Genomic DNA, 26,989 nt, shown 5'->3' on the forward strand with positions numbered 1-26,989 from the left:
TCTGGCCGTGCGACACTCTAAATCGAGATTTTTGCTCAGACCAAACACACTTTGAACTGCGATAGCGGGCAAACCGTGAAACGTATTCGAATTCCGTCTGAACCACGACAAAGTCGATGGCCTCGTGTGCTGTTTGAGGTTTAAATCGTGTTTCTACGTAACAGTATGCCAGAGTAATGTGGCTCTAAAGTAACGTGTCGTTTTCTGTTTTTACCCGCGTTTCCCCATTGCCTTAGGTACTGAAAGACCCACCCACCTCAGACATCAGCAACATTAAGAAAATGACAAAAATATAATTGTCCGGATGAAATTCACCCGCGTTCAGTGTTCTAGGCCGGGTTAAGGACCAGTCTAGTTCTACATCAACCCAAGATGTTTAGAGAGGCACTTGTCCAGATCACAGAGAAGCACTATCATTGTAGAACTCACATCAGGTCCTTTGTGCCTCACTGTGTCGATGACAATACGTGCCTTGACATTTCTCCTCTGCTCCCCGGCGGCCGCCTCCCGCTCAGCTTCGGTTAACACCTCCTTGGCATAGAGTCTGTCCAGGAGAACGTTGAGACTGGCGTCCGAAATGCTGTCGATGAAGCTATCCCGCACGGAAAACAGTCTGTCTTCTGCCGCAAGACTCGGTGTGCGCTGAACGTGTCGGCTCTGTTGTCTTCTCACAGCGGGAGCTGAGAAGTTCACGCAGCTTTCCCACGCACAGACAGAGGTGTCGCAGTCTCTTAGAAGCAGCTTGAACATCTTCATCCTTTTCTCTAAAGTAACTTGAAACGTTGAGATGTAATTGTGATAGCACGATTCGTCAACTTCAAAGCCTGCTCTGTGTGGTTCAATTACGACGGCATCATCCCGATGCGAGGTGGAGAGGGTATATTTCTTCTTTGGGATTAGTACGCAGGGAGGCTTTTCGATGTAAATCTCTTCTCCGTGCATCTCCTTCCTTTCCTTCTTCACGTCACTCAGTACCACATTGCTGGGTAGCAGCAGTACATTCAGGGTTGACATGGGGTCATCATCATCCTCCATTGGTGGTGTATAAAACAGTGACACCAGTGCCTGGATAGGACTGGGCCCATACAGCATCTCCATGATGATACCAAATAAAGACAACCCAGTCACATCTATGATAACATGAGTTTCTGTGATCACACGGGGTTTGATCAGCTCAAAGCCGTCATCATCCCCCACATGGACAACAGACAAGGACTCGCCTCCACCCGTGGAGAGGATCTCACAGTGTGGGAATTGCAACTGACACACGGACCCCTGAGAAGCTTTGATGTCAAACAGTGGTCCTGCGGGCCTCTTGCTCAGCTGGGACAGAAGGCCCCGGCGCCACGGGACTGTCCTGTAAGTCACCTCTCCCTCCGTCTCCATCTTAAGCCCCAGGCCGGTCACACTGCATTGGAACAGTCCTGCGTGGGTGCAGTGGAACCTGTAGTGTTCCTTGTTTTCCACAAGAACGAGGTCGGGTGTAAATGTCTGTGTATTGTCCAGTAGTAGTGTGACAACAGCATGAACTTCCACAGAGGACAGTGACTCTGTAACAGGACATTCTTCCATCTCGCCATGCAAAGGCATAGTACCCTACAGAGAATATAGAGAAAGGGAAAATAAAATCAGTAATTAGACAAAGATGAACCCAAGACTTTTCCACAGCGTCAGCTCATACAGATGTAACATCCTTTCTAACTGACTGCTGGCTGAGTCCTGACTCTTTGGCCGATGTTATAACATGCGTTGCCAGTAGAGTTGTCAATTTCTGCCCGAACCCGACCCGACCCGACCCGACGTTTTCGGGCAGGGCCTAAAATGTATGCTGATTGGTCGGGCCGTGCAGAGCCTTGGGTTCTGTGACTCAGGCAGCAGAGAACAGGCCCATCTCCGTCTGTCTGTCTGTCTGTCTGCACCTCGGCATTGAAGCCTAAACTAATGAAGGATAATTGGTGACGTTACAAAATCACTTCAACATGTAGCCTAATAGCGGCCTAGTTGTCGGGTAATTCTGTCTCAGAGCTATGTTAGCTCCGCGTCGGAGAGGCTTGTGAAAGTTTAGAGCTGCAAAGATAATTAAAAGACAGCACGCAGTTTCACACATTTGTAATAAGTTATAAATCCGGGAAAAGTTTCGTTTGCCGGGAATGGTGTGCTTGTGCTTTTCTTTCCGTTTCGGGTTACCGTGCCGACGTAATTCGCAATAAACAACGCGAAAAATGCCCCATGCAAAGTCAATGGGGAAACGCAGGTAAAAATAGAAAACGACACGTTACTTTGGAGCCACATTGCTCTGGCATACTGTTACGTAGAAACACGATTTAAACCTCAAACAGCACACGAGGCCATCGACTTTTTTGTGGTTCAGACGGAATTCGAATACGTTGCACGGTTTGCCCGCTATCGCAGTTCAAAGTGTGTGTGGTCTGAGCAAAAATCTCGACTCAGTGTCGCACGGCCAGAGAGAGAGCGGGTCAGAGGGACAAGCCAATGTGAAGACTGTAGCGGAATTCTCCGAACAAATCGTCCTCACAGGAAAACCGCCTGGTATGTTCGTTATGAATGGAATGCCCTAGTGGACACAGGAGGAATGAAACATTATTATTATTAATACTACTACTACTACTACTAATAATAATAATAATTACTAGAAACAAAATTTCAAGAAATTTTACTGGGTGCCTGAAGCTCGCCAAGACTGTGCAGCATTTGAGCCACGGACCACCATTTGATGACATTTAGCCTCTCAGAAGGGTCCATATGGTTACATGTGAGCCAGGTCTCCCCATTGACTTTCAATTTATTTATTGCGCATTACGTTGCCACCAACATTCTAATGCTAACATGCTAATGCTAACATGCTAATGCTATCATGCTAATGCTATCATGCTAACATGCTAATGCTAACATGCTAATGCTAACATGCTAATGCTAACATGCTAATGCTATCATGCTAACATGCTAATGCTAACATGCTAATGCTAACATGATATCATGCTAACGCTAACATGCTAATGCTATCATGCTAACATGCTAATGCTAACATGCTAATGCTATCATGCTAAAATGCTAATGCTAACATGCTAATGCTAACATGCTAATGCTATCATGCTAACATGCTAATGCTAACATGCTAATGCTAACATGATATCATGCTAACGCTAACATGCTAATGCTATCATGCTAATGCTATCATGCTAACATGCTAATGCTAACATGCTAACATGCTAATGCTAACATGATATCATGCTAACGCTAACATGCTAATGCTATCATGCTAACATGCTAATGCTAACATGCTAATGCTATCATGCTAACATGCTAATGCTAACATGCTAACATGCTAATGCTAACATGCTAACATGCTAATGCTAACATGCTAATGATATCATGCTAACATGCTAATGCTAAGATGTCTGAGCTGTAAGGGTCCATTTGGTTTCGTTCAGGGGGGCGGCCCGGTTCCGGCGAGCCGCCCTGCTTCTGAAACGGTCGAGAAATGACAGTTACGTGTTTCCCCGATTTTCTCCATTGACTTTCAATGTGTGTGTGTGCGAGTGGTGGTCAACTTGGTCTAAGTGCATGGAGCAAGTTTCAAGACTGTAGCATGTTGCAAACAAAAGTTATAGCTGTGTAAAGGCCAGCCAATAGGAATACAGAGGGGCGGAGCTTAAGCAATTAAGCCATTACAGCTTGTTCCTCTTGATGGTCTACGTCCATGTACCAAAATTTGAGGCTGTAGCATGTTGTAAGCAATAGTTGGAGCTGTGTAAAGGCCAGCCAATAGGAAGACAGGGTTTGTGTGTGTGCGTGCGCGTGCGTGTGCGCTCAGGGGGGCAACCCGGTTCTGGCGAGCCACCCCGCGTCTGAAACTGTCGAGAAATGACAGAGTTACGTGTTTCCCCGATTTTCTCCATTGACTTTCAATGTGTGTGTGTGCGTGCACATGTGTGCATGTGCGTGCATGTGCGTTCGTGTGTGCGCGTGTTTGAGAGGTGGTCAACTTGACCTTGAATCATTAACAGTATCAATTTCACCTTGGCTAGGGCTAGTCTATGCGAATGCAAACACTATTGAAAGTTAAAACCACACTGATTCAGTGAGAGAACGTATGTCCGAACAAATTGCAAAAAGTAAACGTCAAATGCGATTTTTGTTTTCGCCGTGAGTGACCCGAGACATTGAGGTACGCCGTGTGCGATCGTGGTATTGGTACGATAAAAAACGTGGTTATGAGAGCGAGTTAAGAAATTGTGTTTGTGATGAAAAAATTGCTGACTCATTCTGGCATTTAACATGGAGTTGTATGACACATTATGATGGTACACCTGTCGCTTTCAGGGCTGTAGTTCACGTACCGTATGAATCTGGGCTGTGGTTGTGACATTGGGTGAAAGAGGACGAGTGTGGCTACAAAATTACCGAAACCCATGCGTGTAAAGTTAATATTTTGGCCGTGAGGACGATTTGTTCGGAGAATTTCGCTACAGTCTTCACAATGTCTTGTCCCTCTGACCCGCTCTCTCTCTGGGCGTGCGACACTGCAAGTCGAGATTTTTGCTCAGACCACACACACTTTGAACTGCGGTAGCGGGCAAACCGTGCAACGTATTCGAATTCCGTCTGAACCACAACAAAGTCGATGGCCTCGTGTGCTGTTTGAGGTTTAAATCGTGTTTCTACATAACAGTATGGCAGAGCAATGTGGCTCCAAAGTAACGTGTCGTTTTCTGTTTTTACCCGCGTTTCCCCATTGACTTTGCATGGGGCATTTTTCGCGTCGTTTATTGCGAATTACGTCGGCACGGTAACCCGAAACGGAAAGAAAAGCACAAGCACACCATTCCCGGCCGAGCCGCACGTTTCGATGTATATATTGTGGGGCTTTGGTAAACCGTGCGGCCGGCCGTAGACGTCGAAGTTTCGTGTCTGAATAATAATAATTAAGTATTGGTTGCGGATTTCAACCTGTGTTTCTGCCATTGCATGGCAGGCACCCAGAATTACTAGAAACAAAATTTCAAGAAATTTTACTGGGTGCCTGAAGCTCGCCAAGTCTGTGCAGCATTTGAGCCACGGACCACCATTTGATGACATTTAGCCTCTCAGAAGGGTCCATTTGGTTACATGTGAGCCAGGTCTCCCCATTGACTTTCAATGAGGTATTTTGTCTTAGTGCATTGCGCATTACGTTGCCACCAACATTCTAATGCTAACATGCTAACATGTTAACATGCTAATGCTAACATGCTAATGCTATCATGCTAACATGCTAATGCTAACATGCTAATGCTAATATGCTAATAGTAACATGCTAATGCTAACATGCTAATGCTATCATGCTAACATGCTAACATGCTAATGCTAACATGCTAAAGCTAACATGCTAATGCTAACATGCTAACGCTATCATGCTAACATGCTAATGCTAACATGCTAACATGTGAATGCTAACATGCTAATGCTAACATGCTAATGCTATCAAGCAAACATGCTAATGCTAACATGCTAATGCTATCATGCTAACATGCTAATGCTATCATCCTAACATTCTAATGCTAACATGCTAACATGCTAATGCTATCATGCTATAATGCTATCATGCTAACATACTAACATGCTAATGCTAACATGCTAATGCTAACATGCTAACATGCTAATGCTAACATGCTAATGCTAACTTGTTAACATGCTAATGCTAACATGCTAACATGCTAATGCTATCATGCTAACATGCTAACATGATAATGCTAACATGCTAATGCTATCATGCTAACATGCTAATGCTAACATGTTAGTGCTAACATCTTAATGCTAATATGCTAACATGCTAATGCTAACATGCTAATGCTAACATGCTAATGCTAACATGCTAATAGTAACATGCTAATGCTAACATGCTATCATGCTAACATGCTAACATGCTAATGCTAACATGCTAATGCTATCATGCTAATGCTATCATGCTAATGCTATCATGCTAACATGCTAATGCTAACATGCTAATGCTATCATGCTAACATGCTAACATGTTAACATGCTAATGCTAACATGCTAACATGCTAACATGCTAATGCTATCATGCTAACATGCTAACATGATAATGCTAACATACTAATGCTATCATGCTAACATGCTAATGCTAACATGCTAATGCTAATATGCTAATAGTAACATGCTAATGCTAACATGCTAACATGCTAATGCTATCATGCTAACATGCTAATGCTAACATGCTAACATGCTAATGCTATCATGCTAACATGCTAATGCTAAGATGTCTGAGCTGTAAGGGTCCATTTGGTTTCGTTCAGGGGGGCGGCCCGGTTCCGGCGAGCCGCCCTGCTTTTGAAACGGTCAAGAAATGACAGAGTTACGTGTTTCCCCGATTTTCTCCATTGACTTTCAATGTGTGTGTGTGCGTGCACATGTGTGCATGTGCGTGCATGTGCGTTCGTGTGTGCACGTGTTTGAGAGGTGGTCAACTTGACCTTGAATCATTAACAAAGTATCAATTTCACCTGGGCTAGGGCTAGTCTATGCGAATGCAAACACTATTGAAAGTTAAAACCACACTGACTCAGTGAGAGAACGTATGTCCGAACAAATTGCTCTATCGCAAAAAGTAAACGTCAAATGCGATTTTTGTTCTCGCCGTGAGTGACCCGAGACATTGAGGTACGCCGTGTGCGATCGTGGTATTGGTACGATAAAAAACGTGGTTATGAGAGCGAGTTAAGAAATTGTGTTTGTGATGAAAACATTGCTGACTCATTCTGGCATTTAACATGGAGTTGTATGACACATTATGATGGTACACCTGTCGCTTTCAGGGCTGTAGTTCACGTACCGTATGAATCTGGGCTGTGGTTGTGACATTGGGTTTAGAGAGGCGTTTCTCTTCCTCACAACCAGCATTGTTTTTTACATTCTCCTTGCTCTCCTCATCTCTCTCAGATTGCATTTGGATCCGAAGTAGTCCAGGGTCTCTCTGTGTGGGGAGCTGGACGGTGCAAGAGCTTCCTAGAGATGGTCTTTTTTCTATAAACATTGAACAAGTTACTGTGTGAAGAAAATGAAAGCATTCATTATAAGATTGGCAGATACCATCAGATATTAAGTCTATATTTGAGGAGTTGTAGAGATAGGCTAGAAGGCACTGAAAAAAAGTGTATATATTTTTTATATTGTATATATATAAATAGGTGCATTGTGAGCTTGTAGATCGGTTATTTTTGTATGTATTTGTGTAAGAATAGTGCTTAAGTGGTTAACGCATTGGAATTTGGCAACACTGCAATATTTTACCACAAGAAAAAAGAGGTACATCTTTCAACATGATACACAGTTACAGTAAGTGCCAAGTAAACCACAAGTGCCAAAAGTACAAGTGTTATAATTATTCACTGACCTATATAACCCCAGAGATGAGGTATTTTGCACAAACGTAAAAGTAAATGTACTTACACAACATGAGGAAATGTGGCTAAATTTGAGATAAAGCAAATACAACAGTAACAACACTATTGTGTCATAAAACTAAAACGCTCATTATTTAAGATTACATACAGCACAATACAGCAACTTATGTGTATATTGCTGTGTTGTTGTCGTCATGTTTTAATCTATCACACAATTCTTAAGTATGAAATGCTACCATACAATGGAACCGTAAAAAACAGATTAGTGTGAAACTTTATTTGCAAATGTGTCACATACCCCCTGGTCCAATCGGTCGCATTAGTCTGACCATCTGTACATTCCAGTGTTTGACATTGGTACTGGCTTGACGAAGCTTCCTCTGGGCAGTCTGTCAAACAACAATAGAGACTCCTATGAACCCAACAAGTGTGAAAAATCATCTTCAAACTTCAACTCCCAAATTTCGGAAAACATTTCTTTATGAAGTATGTTCCCATGTTTGTCTCTGTGCAGAATGATGCACCCACTCTTCACTGCCACTCTAGTCACTAATAACACTTGGATAAATAAAATAAAAGTACTATACTACAAGAAAAAAAAAACAACCTCAGAACATTCGCCATGACCACGAGCTTGCAGTGTAATAAGTATGCCATGCTTGTGTTGTTACTTTGATTCCAGAAGTATCCTGTGGGAATTATTTTAATATTATCTTTTTAGGAATGTTTGCTTTTAAAGATGCTTCTCAACCACCAACACCTCAAAGCTTTTTATGTGACTATCCATGCTTTTTTTGGATGTCGTTTATTTTTTTTTAATTTCTTACAGCTTACTTTTTTACATCTGCAATAGTGAATTTTTTTAATGCATAAGTTTACCAAGCGACATGGTTGTGCAACAAAGTCTAAATGAGACTTTACCACCACGTCCTGCTCAACTCTGTGTCGGTTGGCACGGACTTCCTCCAACTGCATTTGGGCCTCAACCAGAGACCGAGACTTGATCTCCATCTCCTGCTTCAGCTCTTGTTTCTCCCTCTGGGTTTTCAGGATGTACTCCTCCTGCTCCTCCTGGAGCGCCATGAGGGCCTTCATCTTCTCTTCCTCCTCAGCCAGCAACCTGGATGCAACAAGGCACATGCCTGTTTCATGATTAATGTGACTCCACACACAGCAAAACCTAACTCAGGGTGTAAAAATGGGCCTGTAATGGTTTACAAGTTACATTTGCACTGATTTCACTGTGTAGTTGTTTAAGATGATCAAAGGAATACAAATGTTTCTGTGAGTGATGCTTAAATACTTGTAGATTGTGCTTGAACATTTCATCTGAAGCTAAGACAGAGTGCAGACAAACAGATGTGATTACAGCACTTGACAACTTCCTCTGTTGGCAGGTTTACTTCCTCAGGAACATAGTGTAATATGACCCGCTTTCACCAGCAGATTATTGGCTTCACAGATGCTTCAATCAATTCTGTCTTATACAAGCCAAAACAGACCACAGGGTGGCCATAGCTTTAGTGGAGAGGTCGTCTGGTAATCAGAATGTCACAACGTTGCCAACCCAAGACACTTATTACCGGTAACCGTTAACTGCTCCCCCAGAGCACTCATTAAAATGAAATCACACCTGTGTGAAGTGAGTGGTGCAACTCCATGTGGGGTTCCAGACCTACAGAGCCCAGGGGGCAGGCCCGTTTCTGGCGAGCCGCCCCACGTCCAAAACATTTGCGAAATGACAGAGTTACCGTGTGGGGGTCCCCAGGGGGTCCCTCTACTGTACTGTACTTTACTGTCACACCCGAAATCACGTAATGGCTGCTAAAAACTCAGCTTCCCATCATGCAGACGTGCACAGTGTGAAGCTCAACAGCGCCACATGGCTGCTAAAAACTCAGCTTCCCATCATGCACCTGTGCACAGTGTGAAGCTCAACAGCGCCACTTTGTCACCTGTTGGTCCTCTAAACAGACATACATATATACACGCATACATGCACGTATACAAAGGGACACACATTGCTGGGCATTGGAGTGCTGCACCCTATGGTTGCGCCACTCAAGAAATCACACCCGTGTGAAGTGAGAGGGGCTCTTATCATCATACATCATCTCAGTCCGGCCAATCACAAATTGTGTCCTCACAAAAGCCAAAATCAACCAATCCTCTTATTATCATACAATAACAACAGCCAAGGGCTGGGTTTCCCAAAGGAAATATAAATAGTGAGTATGCGTGTGGTACTTTTCAACAACACCCCCTTTCACTGTGAACATAGATATTCCGTGCATAGATGTGCCACACAATCGTAGGCCTGAGGCCTGGTATGGTAGGCCTGAGGCCTATATTGGTAGGCCTGAGGCCTACTGTATATTGGTAAGCCTGAGGCCTACCATACCGGCCTGACCGGTCAATGAAAGAATGGCTTGTACTGGTAACTTTAGCCTCCCATTTAACCTCCTTGTCTAGGCCAATATTTATTAACCCACAATCAAATGTTATTCAATTTAATTCACTTGCACAATGGGACAGTAGTGTTTTCATATAGGCCTACATTTACCTTGCCGATATCACTTCGCCTCTGAAATTTAATTTAATAATATTTGGACTGCTGGACAGCTGACAGTATAGACCGATTCACAGAGGGTTTCCTGGGTGCGGCCATTACTGAGGTGTACCATTGAGTGCAGCAGCACTGATTAGCTACACCTGGCCTACGGAGCACCTGCTCCATGGATTACACCTCAGTAATGGCCGCGCCCAGGGCACCCCTCTGTGAATCGGTCTATAGGCTCTCTTCACTCTTAAAGGGAAACAGGTTTGCTTCTAAATGGATTCCTGCAGGAGGCCTTACGTGCGCAATGAGGACAGGTATGGCTATGCTCTAGTCTAGGTTGTCTATTTCTATGTTGTTGTGTTTGACAATGTTTCCCAAAAAACGACAGTGTGATTGGCTGCCATGCACACAGGCTTCTGTTTGCGGCCTAGAGGGGTGTGTTCAAGCTACGTGCAACACAACATTTCTTTGGGAAACCCAGCCAAGGGATTTTGTCTTCAATGTTTGTGTTTACACAGTTCATAAAATGTTTGCGGATCGGCATGTATGGGGGTGAGGGGGGGTCGAATCCTTGGTAAAAATACCAAGGATTCGAAAGTGATGTCACTGTAATGCTATGCAACACAGAAATAGCAAGGACTCAAAGCTGTTTAGAAACCACAGTCAGTGACATCACTGACAACTCCTTGGTATCTTCATGCTACTGAGTAAACCTTTCCGCCGCTGTTAGGAAATTCATGGCCGGTCTTAAGGCATCAGATGACATAATAATGGAAAATCCCATAGACCCACATGACGTCAGAAGGTAGAGAAGTTAACCACAAAAAAAGAGAGAGAAAAAAGAGTTTGCTGAAAGTTACAGTATTCTCTTCATCTAGTTTTCCGAGAGCAGTCACATGGTTGTTGTGTGTGGTTAACAGTTGCAACATACAGTTAACACCATACCCAGCCTGAGTGTAACGGGAGGCCTCTTCATCCCGCCTGGCTTTGATCTGCTGCTGTAGAGCCTCCTCTAGACGCTTCTGCATCTCCTCCAGTTCCTGGATCCTCTTCCTCTGTTTTTCTGCTTCCTCCTCTTTCAGTAGCATCTCTGCCTGCATGCTGGTCCGTGCCTGAGGAAAGGAAATTAACATGAAGACTACCTCAGTTCTACAGCAAATTGCAATTATGGTTTTCACTTATTCTCACACTATCAGACAGCAATAAACTTGAATAAAGAAAAGTTACGGATGTAGTTCCTAACCTGTAGAAACCTAAAGAAATTACTCCTAGGGAGTCTATATTTTTTGCCCTTATTTAGTTATTGTTGTCTATATTGCTATAATATTGTGAAACTGAAACCAAATACTTTTACTCTTGTACTTTTATATACAGTATGAGATGTAACAAATTAAAATCTTGAATCTCGAATATGCCATCAAGGATGACTTTTTTTAACACCCTCAAATGAATATCCCCCACCCCCTTTCCTGTGCATTTCCTTGACAAACCCAGATGGAGGTTAAAGTCTACAAATCTCAAATTGGCACATGCACATCCATAGTAGTTTATTTTGTGTGACTTGTTAATAATAATAATAAACTTTATTTGTATTTGTATACTGTTAGCTAGGGGTAAAGCCCAAAGGGCGTAGACCCCTTATTGTTTCAGTGAAGATTTCGCCATTTTAGCAGTTTTGGCAGTTCTGTGGTATCGTTCTTCACGACATTCGGCAATATGGTAGAGGGCAGTGAGAATCCCTCAGGAACTGAAGCTCACACTCATTTGTCAAAATAGCTCTGACCTTTGAATTTCATAATTCTATACTCTATATACATGTTGAGTACTGTTTTTTGTTGTTTTGTATCTATTCTGTATTTGTTTTGTTATGTATCTGTTGTTTGTCCTTTGAAAACTTAAATAAAAATATTTGAATAATCTCTGACCTTTAGATCTCCCAATGAGTAAATTGTTATGATTTGCTCGATCCACTTTTCTGCCTTTCTTTGGCCACGTCAAAGAAAACACAGTCTGACTCTGGTTACGGGACTACAGCGTTGACAGACAACACCTTCAGCCAATCAGCGTAACCAAAAAACCGGACAGCAGTCTCATTGTGTATATTGCATAGCTTTTTTCTTTTTGGGCTTGACCCCATCTTATAGCTGCTTGCAGCTCTATTTTTTATTTATTTGAATAATTAATTGATTCAGAGCACAACAATTTGAGTGAGTCTGGTTTTTGTCAGGCGGTTAGACTCCCCTCCCATTCCATTACCCTCCTCACCTGCTCAGCCTCACGAAGCTGCACCTCCAGGGCCTGATGGAGCTCCTCGTGCTGCTGACGCCTCCTATGCTCGTCTTGCTCCAGGAGAACCTGAGCCTGCCTCTGCGCCTCTTTGAGGAGCTCCAGCTCTGCCAGCTTACGCTCCCGCTCCTCTTGCAAGGCTCGTAGCCTCTGCAACTCCTCCTCCTTGGCCTGGCGCCTCTTTTCTTGTTGCTCGCGCTGCTCGCGCCGCTTCAGCTTCAGGTCTTTGTGAAGGGAGGTCTTGCCCTCTACGTGCAACCTGATGGCCATTTGAATGGCTGGGCACACAGGAGAGAGAAATGCTCCATTGTACAACGGAAATAGCCAAAGATTGCAGATACGCAAGCTTGACACTGAGCTTTGGATCTGCCATTTTCAGCACAACCAGACAGAGATTAAATTATGCATTAGCCAGTGGTTACCAAACGTTGGGCTGTGTGTGCCTTGGGATTAACGACCAAACATTATTATAGCAATAAATACAACTATAAGTTATGAATTATTGTTAAAAGGACCCCTGGCTAATAAGACAAATATATGCATTATAATTGCCGTCTAAAACTAAAATTTAAAAAATAAAAACACCTTAACTATTTTATTTGTTTTATAAATAGATAAACTTTCACTCAATAGAGATAACTCCCGCCGCAAGTTGATGATGTAATTTGTCCATGTGTGGTCCAGCCCTATGGAATGTAGGTTATTTATATTTATATTTACAAAAAATATTGCTTTGATATTAACCTTATGTATTGAGTAGTTCTTTATTAGCATAATGTATTCCATACATTCCATAGGGCTGGACCACACATAGGCATATGACATCATGAACTTGCGACGGGAGTGGTCTCTATTGAATGAAAGATGATCTATTTATAAAAGAAATACAAATATTGAAGGTGTATTTATTTTTTGAGGGGCGCTAGCCCTTCCTATATTCAGCTATTAGTGTAGATTTTTGTTTTACACAAACATTAAATTCCCATTGACAATGAATGGGGAATGTACATTATGTGTGGATGAGGAAATCAACCTGACTTCCCTATTTTGGGCCTATGTTTTAATTGCCCATTGGTGTGCCTTAGGCACAACAACTTTGAAAACCACTGCTGTGAGCACTTATACATACATACATATTTTTTGATGAGAGAATATGACAGATTTGTGAAATGTAAATAATCAACATGAACATGAAGGACTAAGCATCAAGTGACCCTTCTGACCTGTAGTCCATTCCTGTCTCTGTTTGTTGTCTGAGGCACTCATCTCATAGGTCTTAGAGAAGGTTTTCAGGCAGAGCATGCACCTCTTCCCATCTCGGTCTGACACAATCTGTCCACACACACATACTTTAATTTTAAAATAGACCATCAACCAACAATAATATCATAGGATTGACTGAGTCGAGTTCATTTAGGACAATGGTTCTCAATGTGGGGTCTGGGAACCCCTTGGTGGTGTTCCAAAAATAAGGAACAGGTGACATAACGCTTCACAATGCAAGGCGTTGTGAGCTGAATGCTGATTGATATTTTATTTTTTAAAGATGGAGTGCCACCATTTTTTCCCACCCTAAAACAGGTATTATTACAATATAAGGGGGAAGAACTTTTTCCAAAAAGTGTACAGTATTTGTTAAAATCATGCTTTTATGTGGACACGACACGCCCACCAGTTCATTAAAGGGGGGATGTCACGGCCCGAGATTAACGTTGCTGATAAGGAACATCACGTGGTCTGAATGAAAACGATTTTAAACGACACGTGACTATATCTCAGGCTCTGACGTGACCTAGCATATAGTCAAGCTGAGTGGCTAGCGCACTAAAGGCTACCTGTTTTGAGGTAACTTTCTGCGTCATACTAGGTGAAATTATCATAAAAAAAAAAAAAAATCGGTCGGAAATCTTCGTTACAATGACATTGAGTTGACGTGTAAGTTTTACGGTAAACTGTTGCCTTTTCTTTTTTTCGCGTGACGAGTTCCATGCTCTCCCCGTCTCCCCCCGCTGACATGGCCTCAAACACGGCTAAGTGCTGAACAGGGCTCCGTGCTGGAGCCCTGGAGCTTCACATGAGGTTACCACTACCAGTACCACTGCCTGTCTAGCGCTACAGCGCCGGGCTAACCTGAGCCCTCTCTCCCTCTCTCCCTCTCTCGACTCTCTCTCTCTCTCTCTCTCTCTCTCTCTCTCTCTCACTCACACACACACACACACACACACACACTCTGTCTCTCTAATGATTAGGCCAGTTGCTGTATAGTGTTGTATAGCCTATCTGATCAGCGATCACCAGGGAGCAGCGACAACACACACACACACACACACACACACTCACGTCTCACACACTGCGTCTTGCATCAGCCTTCAGCGCGCATATGGACTGCCTTACGCACCGCCAGTCTCTCCCTCCGTATCTCTCTCTCTCTCTCTAATACTAATAATAAAACGCATCACAGCGCGACAACATATATCGGTATATCACAGTATCAGTATATATCACTGTTAACAACTTATCATATGTTGCATCAACTGCAGCGAGCAAAGGCTCTGCTCTGCTGCATCCAATAATAAATATATCAACTAGTCCAGTGCGGACTGGTCATTTCATTTGTATTGGTGCCGAGTGCAAAGCACAAGTTGCACAACCGATTGTTTTAATTCAAAGTGGTATATATTCTGTGAAATGTGTATCGTCATTCCGTGTATACAAGCTCCAAGTGTTGTGTCCACAACTCACATGCAGCGCGTTGAGCTTGCAGATCGTCGGTGCCCCACTCGCCATGAATCCAAGCAGAGGTCTTCACAAGTATAGGTAAAACACTGCCAGTCTGCAGCACAATGGCCCGTTGTGCAAAGTGTTGAGATTTTACTTGTGCGATATTCAGATAGTCTACAACCGATTGTTATAATTCAAAGTGTTATATATTCCGTGAAGTTTATATTTTCATTTGGTGTACAAGTCATGTTTTTAATATGCCTTTATCAAATGATAGAGAGATAAGCCATGCAGCCCATTGACTGCATGTCACTCTGCCTACATGCTGACAATGTGCGCACGTTGTATTAGCCTACATTATAACGTGACATTTATTATACAGCTCGAAAATATAGCCTCTCTGCAAGCTCACAACTGGTTGTGGACACTTCTATAGGTCTGACTCTGCTATTAATTTCTGTACCAAGTCGCCAGAGCAATGGTAAAGTGTCTATCATTTTTTAATTATATGGAGAGAAAAGTCGAGAGTCGGGATCTGGAGATTGCTGACAGACAATGAAAGAAACATATACTTCCACTCACAATTTAGGTGGCTTTAGGTGGTACTTATTCCTTCATTAAAAAATATGATTGGCACCTCATAAGTGTAAATATAAAATCCAATATAATATAGCCTACAATTGAAACCTGCTACTGCAGTGATTTTATCCTGTGTTCAATGCGTTGCTGCGTTTGTGTGTGGACATATATCTCTGTCGTATGGCCAGGGATTTTTTCTAAAACGGAGGACGAAAATATCCGTTTTGCAAAAGATCCATGCACGTATAGCCTGGGCCTCAGAAGGCATGTGATGTCTTCGTCTAATGAAACGATCATCTCATTAATCATTGACATAGCGTTGTTTAGGCTATAATGATCAACTTGTATGGGTGATCATTTTATGTATATCAAATATTATATTAACTCAAGGTAATTAATGCTACAGCTCTGAATATAAATGTCGGAACTGGTGTAAAATGGAGAATACGTCTGTTGCAGTGTTGCGCACTGAAAACCAGAACAGGTACGCTCGCCCCTTTTCCAACTCACCCCCACGAAAAGTGAAGAGCGGTCGCCCTGGGATTTCGAAAAGTGAAGGCTTGCCCCAAAGCCATGAATAGCTCGCTCCCAAAGTGTGGTTATCTCGCCCCACAGCGTGGATATCTCGCCCCAAAGCACGAATATCTCGCCCCATGTTTATTTCATGTTTATTTTACCTTATTTCTCATATTAGAACCTTTAGAATCAATGTTGTTTGTCAAAGGAGAACATTTAGAACCAGTTTGTTGTTGGTGGTCAAATGAAAATGATGCATGGTACCCAGGGGGCAAACCACCCTTTTTTTAGGAAACCTGCATTTGCCATGACCTCAAAGGTTGTCCACCAGAAATAATATCTCATAGGATCACAACCTATATGGACAACCCGGTCAATTTCTTTTGCTGGAAATCAGAAAATATAGGTTTGGCAGTAACTTCTGAACCAGATGAGCTAGAAATGCAAACTTGGTGTCTATTTCATGGTTTCTGACCATGAGAGACTCAATGGAATACCTATTTTTTATTATTGGGTGTGTCTGGACCCTTATTGTGCATATTTACAAGATGGTGCCTACCCGAAACGTGAAACGTGAAAAAGAAAAGAGACATTGTCTCTTTTCTTTTGCAGCCATATTGACAATATGCAAGCTCAAGGATATATGTCCCTTCTGGGCCATACATTAGCCAATGGATTAATATTGCTTGTGTTTGCCAAAACAGTCAACACTCATGGTAGAAATCATGGTAAAGCACAATTTCGATATTATTAATTTTGACAATTTAGATATTATTTCTGGTGGACAACCTTTGAGGTCATGGCAAATGCAGGTTTCCTAAAAAAAGGGTGGTTTGCCCCCTGGGTACCATGCATCATTTTCATTTGACCACCAACAACAAACTGGTTCTAAATGTTCTCCTTTGACAAACAACATTGATTCTAAAGGTTCTAATATGAGAAATAAGGTAAAATAAACATGAAATAAACATGGGGCGAGATATTCGTGCTTTGGGGCGAGATATCCACGCTGTGGGGCGAGATAACCACACTTTGGGAGCGAGCTATTCATGGCTTTGGGGCAAGCCTTCACTTTTCGAAATCCCAGGGCGACCGCTCTTCACTTTTCGTGGGGGTGAGTTGGAAAAGGGGCGAGCGTACCTGTTCTGGTTTTCAGTGCGCAACACTGCAACAGACGTATTCTCCATTTTACACCAGTTCCGACATTTATATTCAGAGCTGTAGCATTAATTACCTTGAGTTAATATAATATTTGATATACATAAAATGATCACCCATACAAGTTGATCATTATAGCCTAAACAACGCTATGTCAATGATTAATGAGATGATCGTTTCATTAGACGAAGACATCACATGCCTTCTGAGGCCCAGGCTATACGTGCATGGATCTTTTGCAAAACGGATATTTTCGTCCTCCGTTTTAGAAAAAATCCCTGGCCATACGACAGAGATATATGTCCACACACAAACGCAGCAACGCATTGAACACAGGATAAAATCACTGCAGTAGCAGGTTTCAATTGTAGGCTATATTATATTGGATTTTATATTTACACTTATGAGGTGCCAATCATATTTTTTAATGAAGGAATAAGTACCACCTAAAGCCACCTAAATTGTGAGTGGAAGTATATGTTTCTTTCATTGTCTGTCAGCAATCTCCAGATCCCGACTCTCGACTTTTCTCTCCATATAATTAAAAAATGATAGACACTTTACCATTGCTCTGGCGACTTGGTACAGAAATTAATAGCAGAGTCAGACCTATAGAAGTGTCCACAACCAGTTGTGAGCTTGCAGAGAGGCTATATTTTCGAGCTGTATAATAAATGTCACGTTATAATGTAGGCTAATACAACGTGCGCACATTGTCAGCATGTAGGCAGAGTGACATGCAGTCAATGGGCTGCATGGCTTATCTCTCTATCATTTGATAAAGGCATATTAAAAACATGACTTGTACACCAAATGAAAATATAAACTTCACGGAATATATAACACTTTGAATTATAACAATCGGTTGTAGACTATCTGAATATCGCACAAGTAAAATCTCAACACTTTGCACAACGGGCCATTGTGCTGCAGACTGGCAGTGTTTTACCTATACTTGTGAAGACCTCTGCTTGGATTCATGGCGAGTGGGGCACCGACGATCTGCAAGCTCAACGCGCTGCATGTGAGTTGTGGACACAACACTTGGAGCTTGTATACACGGAATGACGATACACATTTCACAGAATATATACCACTTTGAATTAAAACAATCGGTTGTGCAACTTGTGCTTTGCACTCGGCACCAATACAAATGAAATGACCAGTCCGCACTGGACTAGTTGATATATTTATTATTGGATGCAGCAGAGCAGAGCCTTTGCTCGCTGCAGTTGATGCAACATATGATAAGTTGTTAACAGTGATATATACTGATACTGTGATATACCGATATATGTTGTCGCGCTGTGATGCGTTTTATTATTAGTATTAGAGAGAGAGAGAGAGAGAGAGAGAGAGATACGGAGGGAGAGACTGGCGGTGCGTAAGGCAGTCCATATGCGCGCTGAAGGCTGATGCAAGACGCAGTGTGTGAGACGTGAGTGTGTGTGTGTGTGTGTGTGTGTGTGTGTGTGTGTGTGTGTGTGTGTGTGTGTGCGTGTGACTGTGTGTGTGTGTGTGTGTGTGTGTGTGTGTGTGTGTGTGTGTGTGTGTGTGTGTGTGTGTGTGTGTGTGTGCGTGTGACTGTGTGTGTGTGTGTGTGTGTGTGTGTGTCAGTGTGTGTGTGTGTGTGTGAGAGAGAGAGAGAGAGAGAGAGAGAGCGGTCAGGTAACAGGTTACTTGAGCCGGCTAGGCTGCATGCAGTGCCCCGGGTAGAAGCACCATGACGTCGGGTACAGAGGACTGGATGGCCCGCTGAATCTGGCCGTGGTTGACGGTATGTTAGCGGCGTTACAGAGCGGATGGGCCCGGGGGCATGGAACGCGTCACGCGGAATTGCGACTATGTAATAGTATACCCTGAAACTTACACGTCAACTCAATGTCATTGTAACGAATATTTTCGACTTTTTTTTTTTTTTTTTTTCAACCATTATGAACCATTATGAAGCTAAGTCTGACACCAAAACCACTAGCATGAGTTGATAGCCACCAGGACTGCTAACTCGCAGAGCCCAGAGGCGCTCTGCCCTTAGCCCAGATACAAGATCAATTTCATTGGTCAAATTGTGCGATCCCGACCTGATGTCATAATCCAAGACGCTAATTTTAATAGCATTATTAGCTCCCGAGGGCCGTGACATCCCCCCTTTAAGTATGCCTGGTTGCCTGGTGGGTGGTGATGGGTGGTGAATGGTGATCCACCTGAACTGAAGCTGCACCCACAGCTGTAGTTGTATGATAAAGGGGGAGGGGTTAGGGGAGGGGCTGATAGTGTGGTGTCACTATATTACTGTTTACTTCATTGGCCCGTTTGACTGTCAAGGGTTCAGCCTCCAGGAAGAAACCCTAAATACAAAGTCAATACACAATTGCACATAAAAACAACTCCAGTCTGTCTAATTAAGTACTGTCACCTCATAGACACATGAAAAACTGGAAAAATACAAAAATTGTGGCACTCCATCTTTAAATAATAAAACACTTGTGCCAGGTACAGTACCGTATGTATCAATTCGGGGTTCCTTGACATGAAAATATTTGAGAACCACTGAATTAGAAAAGTGGCCCTGATGAACTTGAATCATATACTGTTGGCTCCATGTGTTGTGGTAAGACATGCTTTTCTGACATTTGTTTGACATAGAGAACATATTTTTTGCTTAAAACAGTAAATATACTGGTACTATACTAAGTAGACATATCGAAATTGATACAATTGTCTTTCTATATACGTTGAAAGAGAACAGCAAGAGCTTTGGAGTCATTAGCACATTGTTTGTCTAGTGAAGTGACATTGTCCTAGCTGTTATTGTCCTATCTATGTCACATACTGATACTGGCAATACAGTGATTATGAGTTCTGACAATATGCTACTTGAAGTAATATTTTTAACCAGTATCATTTCCCCAAAATGTCCTCTACTTGTCTACTTAATGTGAAATTGCTTCTCTGGGCTGCTTACCTCCACACAGCAGTCGGCATCTAGAGCTATGTTGCCCTGGCAGTCTTTACGAGCCTCGCAAGTGTAGTAGGCCAAGTTACTGGGTCGTAGGGTAAACCAGCGTTCCTTCCAGTTTCTTCTCAACTGACCCTTTTTCCACAAATAGCCCTGGATGCATTCCATTCCCAACCCAACATACAGTATACTGATTACTGACAAAGAAACATGCTTTATAGAGACCCAAACAGGCAACTCTAAATAGGCTGCCATTGCCAGACTGATCATCACAAACGTTAAAAGTCGTGATCCCACATGATCAGTCTGGCAATGCCAGTCCAAACACTAATGGCAGATAGGTTTGTTACCTCCTTGAGGATATCGCCAAGTATTTCCCTGTACACTTCTTCTATAGCCATACTGATTATGCTTTTATCCATTCCTCTGGTTATCCTCCCTGAGTTCATCATCTCCAGAAAAGCCCAAACGATGAAGTTGTTCTGTTGCATTGCATCTTGGGAAAGGAATTCTTCTAATTCACCACAGTTGAGCTCAGTGCTCATAGCCATGCATATCTTCTTCAATAGGTACTCCACCTTAAAACACAGGGAAAACAACAAAGCCTTGAGCTCATGCATACAGATAAGGTGAACGTGCACAACACAGTTTGCATTTGATTTGATCACTTGGTAGACAATCGTCAATATTATCCATTTGAACCAACCAAGTTGACCAATGTCCTCCGGGACTCTATACTAGGTCATCTAGTATGTGCCTCTACACTAAATCTTTCCCGAAAATACTTGATCTACAAGCTCACAATGCATCGTGTTGTAAGGCATTGTGACCATACTTTGTTTTCGCTCCTGTCCTTCCATCCGTTGTTGGATGGACACTGTGTGTGTGTGTGTGTGTGTGTGTGTGTGTGTGTGTGTGTGTGTGTGTGTGTGTGTGTGTGTGTGTGTGTGTGTGTGTGTGTGTGTGTGTGTGTGTGTGTGTGTGTGTGTGTGTCAAGGAAGCTCCTCCACCCCAGTCAAATCAGCCCAAGTGTAGCGCTATAACAAAACAAACAAACTTCCCTGGATTCTTTGGATCTTTCATGATACATCAGATACAACTCCCCATAATTTTAAGTTTTCTTCAAAACCCACTTTTGCTACTGCTGCTCCTGTCTACAATCCAAATATTTTTCCTGGATTCTTTTGATCATAACACATCTTAAAACACACTTTTTTGCTACTCCTACAGATTTTGTACAAAACTCTGGAGTCTTGTGATCAAAATGTATTAGTCAAATCCTTCAGATTCCATTCTTATTTGCTATAACTGCCTTCCAGATACAAGCAACTCCACCCATTAAAGGTTAGGTATACGGTTTGCACTATGGCTGTAGCTGTTATGAAAGTCAAACTACAGGAAACTAAAACGCAAACTGCAAGACAGCAACAAGCCCACACTTCTGTTGCAAGAACAGGGTGTTCAGTGAAGGAAATAAACTGTGGTTTAGAAATGTGGACATTATATGCTTCAGGGCAGGCTATAGATTCCTGATTATTTCATAGTTTAATGAAAGAAGAAAGAAGTCTGCACACAGGCTCTGCTCCAGTGGTGTTTTGTTTTGTTTTAAAACACCATTAGTTTAGACTAATGGCCGTTCACGGCTGAAACGTTGTGTGTCTAAACTAATGGTGTTTTAAATAAAACAAAACACCACTGGAGCAGAGCCTGTGTGCGGACTTCTTTCTGTCTTCTTTCATGTATCTACCTTTAGTCCAGCACCAGCCAGGAACTGGATGTGCGCAAGCCACCTGCTTTTTAAACTATTTAACAGTTTAGTCACTTTAGAGAAAGGTATAATACACTTTGTTGTGAAATATGGTTGGTGGGTGAGGTGAACCAACCTCATCAGGAACCATCACTAAAGGGTATTTATCCTCAGACAGGAAGTTGAAGAGACACCAAAGACGAAAAGCATCCTTTTCTGGCAGCAGAGTATCGCTGCTCCTGTCAGGTCTGTAGTTTTTCTTTGCCGTAAGAGTCCAACAGAGCTCATCAACATCTTCCTTCTTAAAACAGCCTTCTTCAACCTTGGGACATAATGCATAACACTATGTCAGGTACAGAGAGAAGTTCCCATTCATAATAGACATACAAATTTGGACCCAAATTAACCAAATATTCATCTCTGTCCATGACCCCTGTCATGATGTATGATAACTAGGCATGTAACGATACATCGTAAATCGATTAAAATCAATTCAAACTTGTGACAATTAAATTTGGAATTTGGATCACAATGCAAACAGCAGAGGGTGTGTAAAAAAGAGAAGAAAATACAGGATCTTTGTAAGACAATTGATAAAAAATAGTTTTCAGTCAATTCCTACTGTATTGAAAGGAGGATAAGAGAAGATAATTAAAAGAGAAAGAAAATACTGGATTTGTGTACGAGAAATAATGTACTGGAAAATATTTTTTGTGTTTACTTAAAAATACACAGCAGTACACAGAGTATCAATTTATTTCTGAGAATTCTGAGATTTGGGTCATGAAACACTGGTTGAAAAATAGATTTTATAATGTGATACATAATACAACATGGATAGATGTGTTTGTTTGTAGCACCTTGTCCAGGATATATTTATTGAGGTAAGGCATATAGCCCTGGCTGGACACTGGTCCGTCGTCATCATCCCTGAAGTGCTCCTCTAAAGCCACTGGGTCATGTGGAATAGACAGGACTGTGCACAGGTTATGAGAAAACACCTGGAATACAATAAAGTGAGCAACGAAGGTTATCAGGAAAACCTGAAAAATGATAAATACACTTGAACTGATACATCTGTCTGATGTCATATATCCTATTTTTCTTAATACTATGCAGATAATAGCTGTATAATTTCTAATTTCTTAGAAAAAGGAGATAAAACAACTGGGATTAAACATTTTCACCCTTAAGATTTCATTCATTGATATACTGGCATTCATTATAAAATTATGTGATTATCATTGCACTGCCATAGCACTTGCACTAGCCTCAACGACCTTACAGGTGTATGCAAAGGCTAAACTTATGTAATTTAGATAGCATTTTCTGTAGACCCCATCCAACGGTAGCACTTGTTTTTACGTCCAGATACCCCGTCCAAGACAGGCTTCATACGCACCTCCTATAGTGTATACTATATAGTGTATAGCTTAAATTCATTGTACAGATATTCTATTGTTAGACGGATGTCAGTTTGTTAGCTTGCTTATGATTCCTGATGACTATTTTCTATGTATTTGATGTATTACCATGTATTGTCCTTGCTTACTGTAAATCACTCTGGATTAAGAGCATCTGCTAAATACCTAAATTGTAAATTATCACAATTCATTTAGCATAATGTGCATAATGGTCAGAATTGTTTCTGTGTTGAAAAATGTTTATACATTTTCAAACATAAAAAAAAATAGCAGCAAAAGCTGATCTACGAGTAATGTTGAATGTATAAATAAATACGGCCTATTTTAGTCATAGTACATTATTTATTTTGATTATTGGTACTGTACTAGTCATTTTCAGTTACTTCGTTCTTTGTATATTCAAATTATTTGTCATACTGTATCTTCCCTGTGGAATTTGTGTTTACAAAGTCTGAAAGCCAAACAGAAATGTAATGTTTACGTGTTTATATGTTCCAATACAATTAAATCATTAATCACAATTATTTGTAGGACAATTAATTGTCTAGTGAAATGTCATGATCATGACAGCCATTTCATGTGGAGAAATCATGTCAAAGATATGCAAACAAGCCAGGTACTGTACTTGCCCAAAATAATCTGTCACAATATTTGACAGAAACAGTGAATTAATAAAAGATTTTTTTTTAATTGAGGTAAATATAAAAAACAACAACTCAGTAAATCAAATGGTCAATGCACTATAACGCCTGCTCGTAGCTCCAAGACTTTCATGTATTGCTTTACTATAAAGCATATCTGTTTGCACTGTGACCAATTTCTGAAATTGAAAGCCATAATTTTGACATATCTGATGTATTTTATCAGACAAACATCCTCTGTGTTTTGAAATACCACATCCTGTCTCTCTCAAAGCATTTGCATCAAACCTGCCTCTCATTAAGCAGGGTTTGAATTGAAAACTATTACCGGTAAGCCCTATATACTTTCTTATACAACAAATGGAGAAAATAACTATTTTAGCTATTTCTTTTCATTTAAAGAGTTTGAACATATTTGAAAATATACCTAACATATAGGTTTACACCAGGGTTAATGTGGTTAACATACGTGTTCGCTTTAATAGTGATTTTTATCAAATATATATTCTCCCAAAATGAAATACATGACACCCCCACCCCCAGCAAATCGAACCCTGAGTGTATAAGAACACTGACACTGGGTCAGCCAGTACACAACAACAGCCTGCCTTCACCTACAGGAATTAGAGTTCTCATCGGGCCCGAAATTTGAAGCCCGGCCCGGCCCTAACTGGGTCAGCCCGAAGCCCGGCCCAGCCCTAAAAAATACCATAATGGTAGGCCCGAAGCCCTATAAAGCCCGACAAAGAAAAAAAAGAACGCCACTTTAATGCATGGCCAGCGCAGCAGCATGCAATAAAGTGGCGTTCTTTTTTTTCTTTCAGTGTGTGTCTGTGTGAGAGTGAGAACGGAGTTCAATGGACTTATCGCCGAAATAAAGGATTTATGTAGCTCACTGTTAATGTACCATTTCCATATCATTCTAATGGATTCCATTTCCAGTGGTGGTGACTGGTGAGTAGCTCCCCGTTTCCTCTGAAGTGAAGCTATGTCCAAGACCCCAAGTATCGTCCCCGTTCGGTGTCCAAAAGAACAAACATAGCCTACAAAGTTTATAAACCATCCATGCACCCGCTCATGGCGTGTCTCGACAGCTTAGAGATCTGTTATTTTAAATCGGGTACATATAACGAGGAGCGCCGCCGCACAGAGGGACGGCGGTTATAATACTAATCATTTTGTAAATCAAATAGCCTGTAGCCTGCAGTGGACTGTAACATTGCGTGGTCAGATCATACACTACAGAATGATATGGATCGGTTGGTGACTATATGACGTTGATTAGGCCTAATGATTAGGTTATTCATCGTAGCCAGCTGGGTTTAACGAGATGGCTCAGTGCAACTGTTTTTGTCATGTTGCAGTCTATCGTGTGATAATCCGATTGATTTATAAAACATTTAGCATTATGAACTGAAGCTCATTTGGTGCGCCGCAAAACAGAGGCCAGCCAGCGGTATAAACATTAAACAACCACCCCACCGTTCACTTCTCTCTGCCTGCCCTGCGCGCAGTCAGTAATCCATTCCAAGCCCCCCCGCCTCCACTCCTCCGTCTTCCTCCTGTCACAAGTGAATCGCCATAGCGCAGCCCTCTTCATAATAAATACATAGCCTACTTGTAGGCTATATAGCCTACACATTACACAAATAACAGAATTGCTATTTTTATTATAATAACATTTTTGAAAAAAGAAGAAAAATTAAAAATCACGGAAAATCACAGAGCCCGAGGCCCGGCCCTGGCCCGACTAATTAGCATATTTTTTGGGCCCGGCCCGGCCCTAAAATGTCGGGCCGGGCCGGGTCGGGTTCGGGCAGAAAATGAGAACTCTAACAGGAATACGCCTGGTCATAACAAGGTTCTGTTGTGAGCCAGGAGCACATGGCTGGATCCTGTGGGTGGCTGGCATGGAGTCTGGTCCAATGAAATGACATAATGATGAAATCAAGTGATCAACACAGTGGCTTCATTGAGAGGCACTGCTGGTGGGGACCGTAGCCTACAGAGATAACAATTAACAAGATGCTTCTACTTGGTGTGGTCTGTTTTTTGTTTAGTTTTGCTTACAATGTTCTTTTGATATTTGTGACGTAGTGTATCGATGAGCATACGCTATTCAATGGTCAGTTCTCTGGTCAGGTCCCATCCAGTGCCAGAGTACCAATTGCACTGCACATTGTTATATCATGGGCCCAGTCAAGGCACAACTTAGAGATGAGGGCTGCCATTCATATACAGGCTGAGAACAAACTGCTACTCTCCCGCTCATAGTTCTCAAGACAGAGATGCATATTGTGTGCCTTTCAGTATTGAGAGCATAGGAAATACACTATCAGCTAATTCTTTGTGAAGGAACATTGGTTACAAAAGATTTCTTCACACAGGAAATGTCAGTTAGGCTATATAAGTTATATTATAGGCCTATGTCCATCACCTCACCTATTGTTAAAGAACACATTTTTTAACATTTTTTAAAATAAACTAATTTAATAACTTTTCCTATTATAATAACTAATCTTCTGTAACACATTTGCTTCATTTTACGTCACTCGTCCTAGGCTTGAGGACTATGCTCGTGAGAACGGAAATAAGGATTTCTGGTTGAAGAAAAGACATCCAAGTCATTGATCCTGAAAGCATTATCAAATCTCATCCAGTTAGAATATTCTTCCACTCACCTTGAGCTGAGCCTTTGATACCTTGCCACTCTTCTCTAGATCCAAGGCTGTGAAACCATACCAAATTGACTTGAGTAATTCTGCACGCAGGTCCATGTCTGCTGCAATTTCACTTTCTGTTCTTTTCTTCTTCTTCTTCTTCCTTTCACAGTTCTTTCTCCTTTCTGGTCTTGATACGTGGCCCTGGTGTGACACAGTGACAGGCAGCCACCCACACACAAAGTGGCTGATAGTGTGACCCTGTTTGTTTTATCAGACTAATTTTAGCGCCATCTGTTGGTGAACCACTGGAG

The 26,989-nt window shown here is 41.9% G+C and overlaps 1 protein-coding gene across 1 annotated transcript; it reads right to left on the bottom strand.

Moving 5' to 3' along the window:
* Positions 1–357: 357 nt before the first annotated feature.
* Positions 358–26,881, bottom strand: LOC310856773 (differentially expressed in FDCP 6 homolog; the record flags this gene model as incomplete). Its single annotated transcript, XM_083762248.1, has 12 exons — positions 26,697–26,881; positions 22,811–22,951; positions 22,087–22,272; positions 20,554–20,781; positions 20,210–20,356; positions 13,494–13,602; positions 12,250–12,548; positions 10,930–11,096; positions 8,346–8,544; positions 7,723–7,813; positions 6,854–7,044; positions 358–1,596 (listed from the first exon to the last, which is right to left on the bottom strand). Exons 1-12 carry the CDS (start codon positions 26,790–26,792, stop codon positions 358–360), a joined length of 3,093 nt encoding a protein of 1,030 aa, XP_083618374.1. The 5' UTR covers positions 26,793–26,881.
* Between the last annotated feature and the right edge of the window lie 108 nt (positions 26,882–26,989).

This window comes from Protomyctophum parallelum (genome assembly GCF_964188405.1).
Source record: "Protomyctophum parallelum genome assembly, chromosome: 3".
NCBI lineage: Eukaryota > Metazoa > Chordata > Actinopteri > Myctophiformes > Myctophidae > Protomyctophum > Protomyctophum parallelum.